At 32.1% G+C, this 17109-nt stretch overlaps 1 protein-coding gene across 4 annotated transcripts in view; it reads left to right on the top strand.

Annotated features, from left to right (window-relative positions):
• The window catches only part of LOC145248290 (uncharacterized), a 261627-nt gene that overhangs the window by 196156 nt on the left and 48362 nt on the right, over positions 1–17109 (top strand). For 2 of the 4 annotated variants that reach the window (XM_080110166.1, XM_080110164.1), the window contains exon 4: positions 1987–2061. The exons of the other annotated variants lie outside the window; for them this stretch is intronic. In XM_080110166.1, the coding sequence (XP_079966292.1) occupies positions 1987–2061 (75 nt within the window). The remainder of the gene's footprint in view (positions 1–1986; positions 2062–17109) is intronic. 4 annotated transcript variants of the gene reach the window in all.

Below are 17109 nucleotides of genomic sequence, written 5' to 3'. Positions count from 1 at the left end.
TTATAAAATTATTTATTATTTATTACGATTATTATAAAATTATTTATTATTTATTACGATTATTATAAAATTATTTATTATTTATTACGATTATTATAAAATTATTTATTATTTATTACGATTATTATGAAATTATTTATTTTTGATTACGATTATTATAAAATTATTTATTATTTATTACGATTATTATGAAATTATTTATTATCTATTACAATTATTATAAAATTATTTATTATTTATTGCGATTATTATAAAATTATTTATTATTTATTGCGATTATTATAAAATTATTTATTATTTATTACGATTATTATGAAATTATTTATTTTTGATTATGATTATTATAAAATTATTTATTATTTATTACGATTATTATAAAATTATTTATTATTTATTACGATTATTATAAAATTATTTATTTTTGATTACGATTATTATAAAATTATTTATTATTTATTACGATTATTATAAAATTATTTATTATTTATTACGATTATTATGAAATTATTTATTTTTGATTACGATTATTATAAAATTATTTATTATTTATTACGATTATTATGAAATTATTTATTATTTATTACAATTATTATAAAATTATTTATTATTTATTGCGATTATTATAAAATTATTTATTATTTATTGCGATTATTATAAAATTATTTATTATTTATTACAATTATTATAAAATTATTTATTATTTATTACGATTATTATAAATTATTTATTATTTATTACGATTATTATGAAATTATTTATTATTTATTACGATTATTATAAAATTATTTATTATTTATTACGATTATTATGAAATTATTTATTTTTGATTACGATTATTATAAAATTATTTATTATTTATTACGATTATTATAAAATTATTTATCATTTATTACGATTATTATGAAATTATTTATTATTTATTGCGATTATTATAAAATTATTTATTATTTATTGCGATTATTATAAAATTATTTATTATTATTGTTTATATTAAAATTATTTATTATTATTTATTATTATTACGGTTATTATAAGATTATTATTTATTATTTTTGTATAATATTTATTTATTATTATTTATTATTACTATTGCGATTATTGTAAGTACTCGACTATTATAAGATTATGTACGGAATACTGTTGTTATATTTGGTGAAGCTCTATCCCATTTGATGGTTCTTGATAAAGTGTAGAAATGTATCTGTAATTTGATTTGCTCCAATTTTTCTTCTTAGCATCCTTTCTCTTTCTCACAGACGTGATGTTGCTAGACTCACTATTTCCTATAAATACTTCTATGGCATGTGTTCTTAAGCTAAAGAATTGCTAGGTCTATTCTCTGCTTCCCTTGTTCAAGCTCGTTTGACTCATTGAGGTAGTGGTCTTCATCAATCTGCTCTTTTGATACCTCACTTTAATACAGCGGTTCTATTTTAATAGCCCTTTTTCCTATTTTAATAGGTTTTTTTTCCTATGTTAATAGTTTTTTTCCTATTTCAATAGCTTTTTTTTCCTATTTTATTTTTTTTTCCTATTTTTAATAGCTTTTTTCCAAGAACTGCCAACTTGTGAGACTTTCTTTCTGCTGATTGTTTTGTTCCCACCTAATTTTTTGTAAATATCTTTTTTTAAATTGATAATATTTTTCTTAATTTAAGATAAATCGATTTTAATTAGAATCAGATTTTAATTTTTAAGTCGACATTTTATATTTGTAAATGATTTTTTTTGTGTAGGTTAATCAGTTTTAATTACAAGTATATCTTAATTAACTTTTTAAAATTAAATTTCAACTTTTTTAATTTAAGGATAAACAGAGTTATTTCGTCTAAAGTTAATTTGGTTACATTGAATTCTCGTTTTTTTTCTTTTTTTTTTGCATAGGTCACATTTTTATGTAGAAGTAACCTAAGTTTTGCGAGTATATAATCTTGTTGACTTCTGGTACTTAAAAGGTAGTGAATTTTCTTCTGTTGACTTCTGCAGGCTGGAAAGATCCCCTCGGGGCAGACTCAGAAAGACCCCCAGTCACGTGGTTTCTCCAGCGTTCGTACCTATCACGTGAGTAACAACAGCCTGTAACGGGTCTCTCTGATGATTTATGGGACTTTGTTGTGTCTTTAACAAGTCCTTTTTTCCCGCCCAAACAAAATGGCCGATGCACTAATTTGCTTTGCGTTAGTGGTTTTTATGATGCCGAATTTTTAACAGGATTTTGGTTTATTTATTGTAGAAAAGGAATAGAAACAAACAGCGTCAGATTTGAGAAAGAATGTAATAAAGAAAACAAAAGTAATATAAAACGAAGCATTAGGGATGAAAGAAAGAAAGAGAGAGAGAGAGAGGGAGAGAAAGAAGGTAGGGAGAGAGGCTGAAAGAGGGAGAGAGAGAGGGACCGGGACAGAGATAGAGAAAGAGAGAGAGAGAGAGAGAGAGAGAGAGAAAGAGAGAGATAGAGTGGGAGAGAACACAGGAGTGAGACAAATATGATTAGAGACAGAAAGAGACGAACACACACACAAAATAGATAGAGATAAGGAGTAAGAAAGATTTGCTTGCATTAGGAAAAGAGTGGAAACAGAGAAAAGACATTTTTTTTACTTGGGAGTCACCACTTATCAAAGCCCGAAGGCCACTGGAGGATAAGAGTTAATGAATGTAAGGTGATGGTGTAGTCATCACTTATGGTGTAAATTGAGTAGAACTTGATTATTTATGGGGACGCATTAACATGAACTTGTTTACATTAGATTTGAAGGCTACAATGTTGTATTCAACCAAGAAGCATGCCAGCAAAACAGGGTTCCAAACGCGGGCAGTTCTGAGAAAGAAACTTTGTTCATGGAATCTGCGTTTACATTTAGGTACAGATACAGAGTTGGGAAAATCACATATGGTGGTTGTAACTAGTCTTGTGTTTTTGTGAAAGTTTGGAAGGGGGGACCAGAAATTGGAGTTCAGACGAGCAATTACCATGAAAATAGCGATAGACCAGAGACAGGCTCGCGATGTCTCTTTCGTGGGAAAGAAGTTGCAGGGAAGAGAAAAGGACATCACTGACTAGGTTTGGAGGCCGGTTTTGAACTCTATCAAGGCAAGATAGGGCATGCCGAGCAGCTCCTGCCCAGATGTGGCACTAATACTCCATTTTGTGGCGCACTTAGCTCTGATACAGATAGAGGATTGCATCAGCAGTGAGATACCTACTGGAGCAGTGGAGTGATCCAATCATTTTACCAGCGATCTTTACAACAGATTTGATTTATGTGTTTCATTTCAGATCAGGCGTGATGGTCAGTCCCAGAAGCTTGTTAAGACATGGGGCTTCCCCAAGACGAGAGTCCTTCATTTAAATTGGGGAGTGGTGGGGATCAGAGCGATTATGATGAAACAAGAGAAGCTTCGTTTTCGATGCATTAAAATTAACTAGCCACCTTTTTCCCCATTGTGAAATAAAAAAAACGAGAGAAAGAAAAGAAGCAGGCGAAGAGAGAGAGAGAGAGAGAGAGAGAGAGAGAGAGAGAGAGAGAGAAGATACAGAATGAGAGAGGACGTGGGAGCGAGGGAAACAGAATTATAGACAGAAAGAAACAGTGAGAAATGAAAGATACAAATGAGGAGATAAATAGAAAGCTGTACGTACATGCATATGAAGAAAGAGTAACAGTTGCACCAAGGGAAAAATAACGACAAAGAAAAAACAAAGTGAGATAAATATAAAACAAAAGAAAAAAGAGGGGGGGGGGGTCTGAAACTAAAGCCAATAAAATAGTTGATGGATTTATTTAAATTGTTCGGACTACTGTTCTCGTTGTGACTGTTATCATCACAACGTTTCGGCTGGTGTAACCTCTGGCCTTCTTCATGTACGTCTTGTCGAATTCGAGTAACTTTATAAGTCGAACTCAGGAATCTATTCGAAAATTCGAACCAAACAGTACATATAATCCACAGGTATAGATAGTTCATCTTCTGTCAGCCATGACCGTGTAGAAATTATAATTGATTCTATTCTTTGCATCGCCTGTACTAAGGATTGAATTTTCGACCCCTGGAAGATTATCACTTAGAACTAATTATTACTTAGCATTGGTATCTGTTATGCCACGAATAATACAAATTATAAATTCTTATTTAAAATATCGCAACAGAAGAAATGCACTGTATATTGCAGGCTTGACGTTGGATTTTTATACTTATGAGTCACCACTAATTAAGGCTAAACTCGAAGATAAAAGTTCATGAGAATATGGATTGATTGTTAATTAAATGATGAAGAATATTAAGAGAGGATTAAAAGTGAAGAATGCAATGAATAAAGTTTGATTGTTTATAGAAACAGTTTTTTTTATTGGATTTGAAGACGCTCATGTTGTAGTCTCCAGGGAAGCAGGCCATGGTAATGTTTTTTGCTGATAGTTTGTGAGAAAGAAACACTCATTCAATCCTCATCTAAAAACAAATCAGAAATAAATGGAATAGTTGAGTTGGAGATGGTCTTTTCTATTACGGAATTTGAACGGAACATTTTATATAACCCACGGCAGTTGCATGTTCTCGTTCCATCAGCCATAACCGAGTAGAAGGCTTAATAATTTGTAATTATATTATTATTATCACCCGCACTGAGGATTGAAAGCAACTTAGCAGACCCGACAGGCTACACGGCGTAACGGATAAAGTACTAAGTTGATCAGTTCTAAGTGAAACTGCTCAATGCGATACTAAGAATACAATTGCGAATTACTTAAGACTTTTACCCAGTCATGGCTGACGGAACGAAAGCATGCTACCTTAGTGTATTAAATAAAACTTCCCGTTCAAAATTCCCTGCAGATTCCCGAGTTCAACAGAAACATTCCAAAGTTCAATAAGATACATTCGAAGAGTGGTCGGAAGTTACATCGGCTGAAAACTTGTGAGAATAAAACTCAAGATAAGAACAGTAGTCCGAATAATCCAAATAATACAAATTATAAATCCTCATCTCAAAAATACAGAAACATCAACATAAATGAAGTGCTATAAAATTTAACAACGCAACAACTCAAAGTGTTATAAAATTTGACAACACAACAACTCAAAGTGTTGTAAAATTTGACAACGCAACAACTCAAAGTGTTATAAAATTTGACAACGCAACAACTCAAAGTCTTATAAAATTTAACAACGTAACAACTCAAAGTCTTATAAAATTTGACAACGCAACAACTCAAAGTGTTATAAAATTTGACAACGCAACAACTCAGTGCTATAAAATTTGACAACGCAACAACTCAAAGTCTTATAAAATTTGACAACGCAACAATTCTAAGTCTTATAAAATTTGACAACGCAACAACTCAAAGTCTTATAAAATTTGACAACGCAACAACTCAAAGTCTTATAAAATTTGACAACGCAACAACTCAAAATGCTTCTCTTTGACACTCGGCATCAAATCTTGACAAGAAAATCCCAGAGCAACAAAATCACCTTTTATAGCAGCTTCCTTTCACAGTTTACTTGTCTTATGACTGCAGTAATAGGTCTCATATTTAAACAACGCTCGACACTCTACAACTATTATCAACAATTTCAGCCACTCTCCAACTGTTCCCAAATCTAAACACAAATTCTATAAACAAAGCTTCTTTTCTAGAGCTGCCCGCCTGTGGAACTCTCTTCTGTCAGCTCGCTTTCCAGCTGACTACAACATGGTCGTCTTCAAGTCCAATGTAAACAAGTTCTTGATAAGCTGTCCTTTTAAATAATCAAATTATACCTAATTTTTACCACTAACGATTATTACGCTATTGTTCAGGTGACCACCGTCCACTTTTTAATCCTTATCCACGAGTGGACTTCGGGCCTTGATAAGTGGCAACTCCCTTGTAAAAAAACAAAAACAAAAAGAAAACATAATAGCATCGACGGAGATCAACTTTCACGTGTCACACTCATACTGACATCCTGGAATAAAAAGGAACAATTAAAACTTATGAATGTATCCACAGAACAATTATAAAATTAAAATATTAAAACATCTTGATTTAAATTTTCTTAAAAAATCAATTTATATTTTTATGGACTAAAATACACCTTCCCTTCATGTTGAAAGTAAACGGTGCTTGTTAATTTGAACAACCCGTCAAATGATGTTCCTTTTTTAAATCTGAAAATCTCGCTAATAAGCGTCTTTTACTTAATATTTTTTAAAATTATGTTAACATTCACTCATTTTCCTTTCCATATTCTATTCCATTTATTATATGCAAAAAGTTTCATTTTTTAAACTATGTTAGCATTCATTTATTTTTTTCATATTTTATTCTATTTATTATATGCAAAAATTTTATTTTTTAATCTATATTAGACTTCATTTATTTTTTTCAATATTTTATTCTATTTATTATATGCAAAAAATCCATTTTATTAACTATGTTAGCATTCATTTATTATATTTTCCATATTTCATTCCATATGCGAAAATTTCATATTTTTAAAAACTACGTTAGCATTCATTTATTTATTTTTTCCATATTTTATTCTATTTATTATATGCAAAAATTTCATTTTTTAACTATGTTAGCATTCATTTATTTTTTCCATATTTTATTTTATTTATAATATGCAAAATTTATTTTTTAAATATGTGAGAACTCATTTTTTTCATATTTTATTCCATTTATTATATACGTAAATTCCATATTTTTTAATTATGTTGACATTCATTTATTTTCTTATATTTTATTATATGCGTAAATTTCATATTTTTTAACTATGTTAACATCCATTTATTTTCTTTTTCATATTTCATTCCATATGCGAACATTTCATATTTTTTAACTAAGTTAGCATTCATTTATTTTTTTCGTATTTTATTCCATTTATTATATGCAATAATTTCATATTTTTTAATCTATATTAACACTCGTTTATTTTATTTCCCATGTATTATTCTATTTATTATATGTGAAAAATTCATTTTCAAACTATTTTAATATTCATACATTTTCTTTTCCATTTATTAAAGCATAAATTCCATGTCCCTGTCCATTTATTTAATTTATGTTATATTATATTTTAAAAATATCTTTTATTTAATATACATTATTTTTGTAAAAAAAATTCTGTAAATTCATATAAACATGTAAATAAATATATTAAAACATTACAGTACATTTTCGTCTGGGGTCTTGAAATTAACACTGTTTACTTCCGAGGAGTTTCAAACCGGAAGTCGCTTGAATCGGTTAATACGCAATTGCGCCATCTTTGTTGATCAAGCATCAGAGATAAAAAAATATTTATAATTATTTATTTAATGGGATGTCTACCTAGCAAAGCTGATAACAAAGAAAATCTATTTCATTAAAAAAAAAAGATTGAAACGAACAAACTTCCCGTTGTGGCGTCGATCAATTTAAAAACTAAAACTGGACCATTGTGCCATAAAGAATAAAATGTATATACTCGTTCTACCGTATAATTACGTTGACACATCTGTTCTCATTAGATCATCGAAGTTAAGCAACGTTGAGGATGGTCAGTACGAGATGGGTGATCATTTGAGAATACCAAGTCCTGAGTGTAGGAGGACGTCGACACCTCCATGCAAGAACAGAAAAAGTACCCTAACGTCGTCATCGCCCCTGACGGATATATGCACGTGACTGGGAACCGCTTGTGAATTTAATATTTCCTAGAAACTGTATTTTCAGAGGAAGTCGGTTCAACTTTTTTTTTTACATAGGCATCACCACTTATCAAGGCCAAGAGGCCACTTGAGGACAAGGGTTAAGAGTAGTCAATTGGACAATATAGTAATCATTAGTAATGGAAATTTGGTAAATTGTTTTGCTTAAGTGGAACGGCTTATCAAGAACTTGTTTACGTTGGACTTGAAGACAACCATATTGTAGTCAGCTGGAAAGCAGGAAAAGCGGAAAACAGTTCCACAGGCGTGCACTTCTAAGAAAGAAGCTTTGTTCATGGAATCTACGTTTAGGTTTAGGCACAGATAAAGAGTGGGGGGGAATTATTGATAGTGTTTTCAGCTAGACGAGTGTTTCTTGTTAAAGTTTGGCGAGGGGTGACCATAGATCGAAGCTCAGTCGAGCACTTACTATGAAAATAACGATAAAGCAGAGACAAACTCGCAACATCTCTTCTGTGAGATAGAGGTTGCAGGGAAGAGAAAATGACATCTCCTACGAGGCTACAAAGTCTATTTTGAACTCTATCAAGGCAGGACAAGTCCTTTCTAGCAGCTCCTGCCCAGATGTGATGACAGTACTCCATCCTTGGATGTACCTGGCTCTTATATAGATAGAGAATTGCATCAGATCGTTAGAAGGATCCCACCATTTTTCCAGCGGCCTTAGCAACAAATTTGATGTACGTGTTCCATTTCAGATTAGGAGTAAAGATCAAGCCCAGAAGCTTGTCAAAACATGAGGCTCTTCCAAGAAGAGAGCCATCATTCATTTCAGTTGATGCCAGATGGGGATCAGAGCGTTGATGATGTAAAGATCAGATATACCTTTCTGAAAAGATGCGCTTGAAGAATGTCGGGGGTAACATCGACCATAACATTGTGAATATAATGACCAAGATGAGAATAGTACTTCGGGCTAAGATCACAGTGTAGTATTTGTTCTGATGCTGCACTAGACTTAATTTGTCCGGGTCAATGTCCTGGTCAATGAAGGAGAAACCTAAGGCAACTTTTCTTTTTGCCTCCTTCCAGAGTACCCCGTTTTATGAAGCTGATTTTCTCCCATATTAAAAACGACTTGTGTCACATATTGCTACAGGAAGTAATTAAATACCAATAATACTACGAATACTCTAAAAAATACTAAATTATCAATCCTCATCTAAATGAATATCCGAAGCAAGGAATATAATAGTTGGACGTTACCCAAAACATTCATTATGCCTAATGTTCTCGGCTGTCTTTTATGTGGTCAGTTAAATCAAGTGACTTGTTGCTACATCCCGTTTTGGACACGATATCAGAAAGACTTATCGATCTTTTTGTTTTTAGCATAATCGAGTTTGACGTCAAGACTTATTCGTTCTGGCTCTAAACATCTGTCTCGGTGGCAGCGTGGTTTATCAAGTAATTAAGTGAAATGTACCCCCCACCGCTTGGCAACTGTTTCCATCGAAACGATTCATAGAACGGACACAAAGTACGGACAGTCTTTGCAAATTTATCCAATATGTATTTGTATCAAATGTAAATTTAAATGTTTTGCCATCAAAATAAAATTAGAGAAAATGCAAGGCTTATATCAAATCCGTTTCCAATGTCGCTGGTAAAATGGTTGCGTATTTCTACCGCTCCAGAAAGCATCTCACTCCCGACGCAATCCTCTACCTGTACAAGAGTAAAACACGTTCTAAAATGAAATCTTTTGCACATCCAAGGAAGAGCAGCTCAGAGGACCCGTTCCTGTCCCTTGAAAGTGTACAAAAAAGATTTCGAAATCTAGTAAGAAATGTCCTTTTCTTTTCCCTCTTACGTCTTTCTCACAGAAGAGACTGCGCGAGTTTATCTCGGCTCTATCGTTAGTTTTATGGCAGGTGTTAAAAAAAAAAAAAAAAAAAATCTGACGACCCCCAAAGTACCAAATTTTAAATTTTGACCTCTTAGCAGTTTTTTTGCCGGATGAAAACAAATTAAAAGGGTTTTCACGTGTTTGAATACCCTATAAACTAAATTTCAAGTCTGTAGATAAAAAAATTCGTCGATTATATAAGTTGACAAGTGTCCTTACAAACATTCTCACGTTTATATATATATATATATATATATATATATATATATATATATATATATATACTAGCAAAAGTAGCCGTCGTTGACTGGGTTTAAAAACAGCCTACAGAAAATGGACTCTTATTTATTAAAGTATGATAGGCTATGAAAAGGAAGGGTTGTAAATAGATAGCTTCGAATTTGGGGGTATCAAAACCAAAGCAAAATATGATGAAAGTGAAAATAAAATAGATAAACCCCATAATTTATTATACCATACCTTATCACAATATTCTGTGGATCTATATTAAAAAATCTTGTTAAACTTTGTGACATATTTCCATTCTATGGAGGTCAGGCGTGAACGTACACCCCATAATTTTATTATACCATATTTCTTCAAACTGAAACATAATTATCAAAGTATACTTACGCATATAAATACACATTCCTGTGTCTCGACACATCTTCTATCGTTATATGTAATCAGTTTTTAAAATAATAAACCATATAGGAGCCTATTCGTGACCAGACACACACACACATGCAGTTTATATATATATATATATATATATATATATATATATATATATATATATATATATATATATATATATTTGATGCTGGATCAAAAATGTTGACGAAATAGCGTATTTAGCGATATAAACGAGTTCCGGTTTTAAAAGTCACCGGAAACCCCACCGAAAATGTAGGTCAAAATAATTACAATATCCTTAGATCTTTACAAAAATAATATTGAAAGCAAAATATTTATAAATATAACAATTAAAAATATCTGTAAACTGATTTTTACAGAAATAATTAATATAGAAAGTAAAATATTTTTTTAAATAAATAAAAATATCAATGTTAAGAATAAATATGTTTATTTACGTATGTTTTTAATATTTATTGACATATTTTGTTATTATTTGAAGTTTATTTAGAGAGGTTTTTAAAAATGTTTATTTACAGAAACATTTTTACAGACATAATTAATATTGAATATAAAATACGTTTTTAAAATGCAATAAAGTTAAATAGAATAAATAAATGGATGCGAACTTGAATGTATGTTTGAATAAATGAAGAAAAATGTTAATTGACATAGTTAAAAAATATATTAAATAAACAACGCGTAACGAGGTTTTCAGATTAAGTAAAGGAACATAATCGGGCGGGGGTTTCGCAATAAAAGCATGGTCTTTTTTTGTTGTTTATACAAAAGAATTGGTGCTAGTCTTTCTCTATCGCTGTTCTCATTGGAAAATGATCGATTGAACTGCACATCTGTTTCCTGCTTGTAAGACATTCAAAGTAAGAACTCGTATTTCTAACACAACGGAATAGAAACTCCTCCTTCCATGTGCCTAGCGTAATGCGGAATTTTCATAAACAGCGCTACTTTCCTAAGGTCTTCGCGACTGTGGAACACATTACTACGTGACTGTTTCTCCGTAGACTAGAACATATGTTCAACTCCAGTGTCCGCAAATACTTGTCATAACCTTCCTTAAATCAAACATTATTTATTCCATTCTCATTTTATCATACTTATATATTAAGTGTGTGTGTGTGTGTGTGTGTGTGTGTGTGTGAGTTCGTTCCCTATGGACTTCGAAAGAGCTTGGCTGATTTTTATTAAATTTTATACAAATGTTCTTTTGTGTCTGGGTGTGTTCTTAGATTGGTTTTGTATCGGAATGCCTTTAATCGAAAAAATCCGATTAAAGAAGGAACAGTCCAATTTTGACCAAAATGAACACCCTTATACAGCCTAACATCATAAGTGAATCTGAGAAGTTTTATCACGGCACAAGCAAAAGAGCTCATCGACCATATAACATCAACAGGAGAGTCTTTGATAAAACAGTTGCGCGTTCGAAATGAATGTTTTGTTTAGAGCACAACTGAACCATGATACTTGACTTTAGCGTTTAAGACTTTAATTCAAAGCACTATATATAAAATAATTTTATACAGTCAACGGTCAGTTCTCTGCAGCGCAAGGTAGACTACAATTTATTGTGGATTAAGTAACTGCGGGGACGTATGTGAAGCTTCCACCCGGTAGTTGGAATTCCCTCCCCGTTTCCTTCTTCCCTAACACGCTAAAAGTTTAAATGTGATGTGAACAAACATCTCGCTGCTCAACTCCCCACAGTCCTCTATTAGACACAGTACAAAATAGTAGGCTTTTATGTTCCAAGTGGCAATATGTCTTGTTTAGGGTAAAAAAGGAGTTTAAAAAATATCTCATTCTATAAACTTGCGGTTTCGCATCTGAGATGTCCTTATTTGCCACGTGCAAAGGCAGAGACGTTCAGAAAATAGCAGATCTTGTTTTTTTTTTGTCTGATGGATTTTGACCAGAACACCGCCAGTCGAGTAACTCTAACAACATTGCTAATACTGCCGATACCACAATGAAATAACGAAAACGAAATTGAAAATGGAGGCTTCTAAGAAAAGTCCAAGAGTGGTTGGTTACTCCACACTAAGGTATTAAGGCGGCCGAACTACACACTGACCATCCCTTTAACTGTGTATGGCGGAGAATGTTTCTCGTAGAGAGGTGTGGACATTTTTAGATCGCAAAAGTTGATTCCATTTTATTTCGGAACTTATTTTTTGTATTAGTTGATTTCGTTTGAACTGAACAGGAATCTGTCACGGTCATTGAACTCGCGATGGCAACACACTTATAAATTATATTAAACATTTCCGACATGAATTGCAGATATTGCGATTGATTTCTGGTCATATTACAAACACATAAATATTGACATTTTTCAGGGAATATGAAAACATCAATTCCCTACACCCTAGCACGTAGAATCTGCACCATAATCACGGACAATAACCTTCGGAAAGTCCGACTCAAGGAACTACGAATAAATTTAAGAAAAAGAAAATACCCATCACAACTTATAGACAAAGGGATCCAACTTGCGACAAATATACCAGTAGAAGATTTGAGAACCCCTAAAGAACGAAACAAAGAACAAATCCTAACATACATCTCCACACACAACACAAACAACCCAGAGCTTTTCACAGAGATAACGAAAAACCTCGTCCTACTTAACCAAAATAGCAAACTAAACAACTTCCTTAAAACAACAAAAATAATAAAAAGCAAACACCAACCCAAAAACCTAAAACGCATTCTTACCTCATCCAAACTCAATCAAGATGCAACAAAAGGAGTCACAAAATGCAACAAACAACGATGTGGAGTCTGCAACATAATATTAGAGGGAAACACATACACATTTACGAACCCCATACAAACATTCAAAATTAAAAAAAAACCTAGATTGCACCTCAAAAAACGTGATCTATGTAATAAAATGTCCAGCATGCGATAAATCCTACATAGGCGCTACAAAAAAACTTAGTAATAGAGTAGCCCTACACCGATCCAACATCAAAATCGCGGAAAATAGACACCTGCATGTATCACAACATATACACACATGCAGTGGAGGCAGATTCGAGATAATGCCCATCTTCCAAACTGACAACTACTTCTACTTGCTAACACAAGAAAAAAACTTTATAGCAAAGTTTAACCCCGCCTTAAACATCTCTCCATAATTATACACATAAATAGGCAAAACACAAAATACACTTACACGCATGCATACTGGGGTAAATGTGCACCCTCACACACGAAACAAAAGAAGCACAATAAAGCACGCGCACACTTTCACGGGTGCGCGCGTCCATACCCAGTACAGTACCATTTCTCTAAACTAAACAAACAATTAGAAATTATACGTATGTATGTGTATGTACGCACATGTGTGCATGTATATATGTGTGTGTGTGTGAGTGTATACATGTGATTGTGTATGCGTGTGTGTGTATATATATATCATCTGTTATCTATGCTACATCTTGTTTTTGTGTGTACGTGCACTTATGTTTGAGTGACCGAATCCATGTATGCATATGTGCTTGGATTAGAAAAGAAAGAAAACTTCAACCAATATATACATAAGGTGGGGTGTATGAATATGTATGTGTATGTGTGATTGTGGGTGCATGTGTCCATATATATATATATGGGTGGATGAATGTATACGCATCTGTATGTGTGTGTGTATATATATATATGTATGCATATGTATGAGTGGGTAAATGTGTTCGTGTGGATATGGATATACGCGTATGTGTGAGCCCTGCATATCTCTATGTGTGTGCATGTGTGTGTGTATGTGTATGTGCCTACATAGTATGTGGATGTTTGTGAGTGTGTATGCACATACATGTATGTATATATATGTGTATGTGCGTGTATATGTGTGTATATGTATCTTCTCCTACCTATTCTCCATCTTACTTGTGTGTGTGTGTATGTGTACTTATGTCTGAATGATTAAGCGCATATATACATGCGTGTTTTGGCTGGAATATATATATATATATATATATATATATATATATATATAAAATAAAAAATAAAAAATAAAAATAATTAACCAATATGTGGCTGACGTGTTAGTGGTGGATGTGTGTGAATACGTGTGTGAGTGTGTAGGCGGGTATGTATATATGTATGCTCCTACATATATTTCTATGTATGTGCGTGTGTGTATGTGTGTGTGCCTGCGTGCGTGTGCGGGTGCATGTGTACATGTACATGTATGTATATGTATGCGTGTGTGATTGTGTGTGAGTGTGTGCTATACATGGGGAAAGAAAGTCTTAAAAAAACATAAAAAAGCATAAAAACCTTCACCAAATGGACCAAAAGCGCCCTCTTTGACCGGACACTTTGAACACTTACGGTTGGAGACGGCATGTCTGAGACCACACATCACTCTGAAAAACACATTTAGTATCAGCGGAGGTAAAAATAACTTTACAAACTCCCATTTTAAAGAAAAACCTTTTACGAAAACATCTGAAGAGAGCACACCCTAAGCTCGAAACGCGTTATAAAAATATTTTAAAATAAAAAATATGATGAAAACCTTTAAAAAAAAAACCACAATTGTTGATGGCTACACTCTTTTAAATATACATTTTTTTCTCTCGTTGGAACTACACAACCATCACTTTAAATATATATATATATAAATTGTTGATGGCTACACTCTTTTAAATATACATTTTTTTCTCTCGCTGGAACTACACAACCATCACTTTAAATATATATATATATATATATATATATATATATATATATATATATATATATATATATATATATATATATATATATATATATATATATACTGTAATAATTATTAAATACCTAAAGACATCAGTGTTTCATCCTTTCGGAAATCTTCAGTGCATAGATTCGAACCAGGCAACAGAAGCCATCCATGGCTTCATTAGCAAAGACCGTATCCATTCAGCTACCGTTAACCGCGTGAAAATAACGTTGAAATTTAAACATTTTATTATTAAATGCTTTTTACGACAGTCATATATATATATATATATATATATATATATATATATATATATATATGTATAATCATTATTATTATTATTACTATTATTATTATTATTATTATTATTATTATTATTATTATTATTATTATTAATAATAATACAATATTAACATTCAGAGCAAATTCCGTTAAATATCTCATCCGATAGTTCTTAACGATAGCATTCTCCCCATTTTTTTATGAATACTTCTAATTCTTTCTTAAAATATTTTGTACTATTGCAATTCTTCATCTGATCTTGCAAATTGTTCCTAACTTGTATTATTCAATTAGCGAAAAATCAATCCCTTAATAGATTTTGCTTTTGCATTGGAATTTCCAGATCAAACATATTGGAATTTATGGTGGACATTATAAAAATATTTTTATAATGTCCACCATAAATTCCAATAATATGAACGTTTCAATTAAACATATCAAAGACAATGAATGAACGTTTCAATTAAACATATGTTAAAGATAATGAATGAATCCTTAGAGAAAGAGCTTCAGTCTGTGGTAGAATGGAGGCGTAAATGAATGATGACATTTAATGCTTATTTTCTTTTAACAATTTCCAAAAACATTCTCAACCATTGATTGCTATGACTAATAATACCCGGAAGCTCTTCGCTACCCGGAAGCTCCTCGTTCAAACTCCTTGGTTTAACGTTCACGGGCAACATAAATTGGAACAAATACATTGAGGATATTACCAGGGTTGCTCCTGAAAATGTTGGCTCTCTCTACCGTGTTAGAAAGTTTCTCGTACCGGATGTGTCCTATATATTTACCAGGCCACTGTTCGCCCATGCATGGAATAGTGTTGCCATGTCTGGGCTGGTGCATCTGCCTATAGTCTCTCACTCTTAGACAGCCCCCCCAATCTCCAATCTAATAGGGGCAGAACTATCAACCAAAATCTAACTTCTTTTCTATTGCCGCAATGTTGCGTGTCTGTGTCTGTTTTACAAGTGTTTTAATGAAATGTGCTCCGACGAACTTAAAGCATTTGCACACTTTTACGTAAATACCTCCGATTAACGCGACAAGGAGTAAAAACACACCCTTCATTGTTGATAGCCCCTAGATTCCCTAAACTATGGTCCTTAGACTATTGTAATAGTTTATTTTCTCGAACTGCTAAACTTTGGAATTCCCTCCCGGATCCCTGTTCTTTGGCTGTATAAACTCTCAGAAGTTCAAGTATAATGTAAACAGACATCTCGCTGCTCAACTCCCTACATAGTATTCCTGTAATTTTGGTTCCAAATAGCAGCCCCTTAAATCCAAGTAGCACTGTACCTTGTTGGGGTATAATTAAAAGAAAAATTACCTATGTTTTTCTTTATTAGTTAATCCAGTTTTTGCAATTGTTTATATAAATGTGATCTTTTACAGTCTTATCACCCTTCTTTGCAATCCTCATAATCTCAATTGTCATGCGCAAATAGCAGACCTCAAGTCCGAGTAAAATACTCTGTATGCGGTTTTAGAACTATTTAAATAAACGTGTGGCTATTTTAAAATAACATTTTATAAAAAAAAAAATCAAGATTTTATAGTTTCTTGAAAAAGGCGACAGGATTTACCGAAAATACTAATATGTAGGATCGCTTGTTCTTGACAAAAGTTTTTCATCTCTTCATTTAGCTGCTTTGCGGCTGTGTACACGTAGGTGGCTCTTCAACCCAGCTTCAGTCCTACATGAACGTTCACATATGTGACAAAAAAACGTTCCTTCTTGTAGGAGCGCTCGCATGTTTACACTATTATTACTACATGTAATGGGTTTAAACTACTATATATATATATATATATATATATATATATATATATATATATACATATATATATATGTATGTATATATATATATATAATTCGGTATATAATTATACCCCCCATATATA

Source organism: Euprymna scolopes, chromosome 26, assembly GCF_053919585.1.
Source record: "Euprymna scolopes isolate OS-2025 chromosome 26, ASM5391958v1, whole genome shotgun sequence".
Classification (NCBI taxonomy): Eukaryota; Metazoa; Mollusca; class Cephalopoda; order Sepiida; family Sepiolidae; genus Euprymna; species Euprymna scolopes.
The sequence above is the reverse complement of the archived record's forward strand: the minus strand, read 5'-3'. Positions and strand labels throughout refer to the sequence as shown.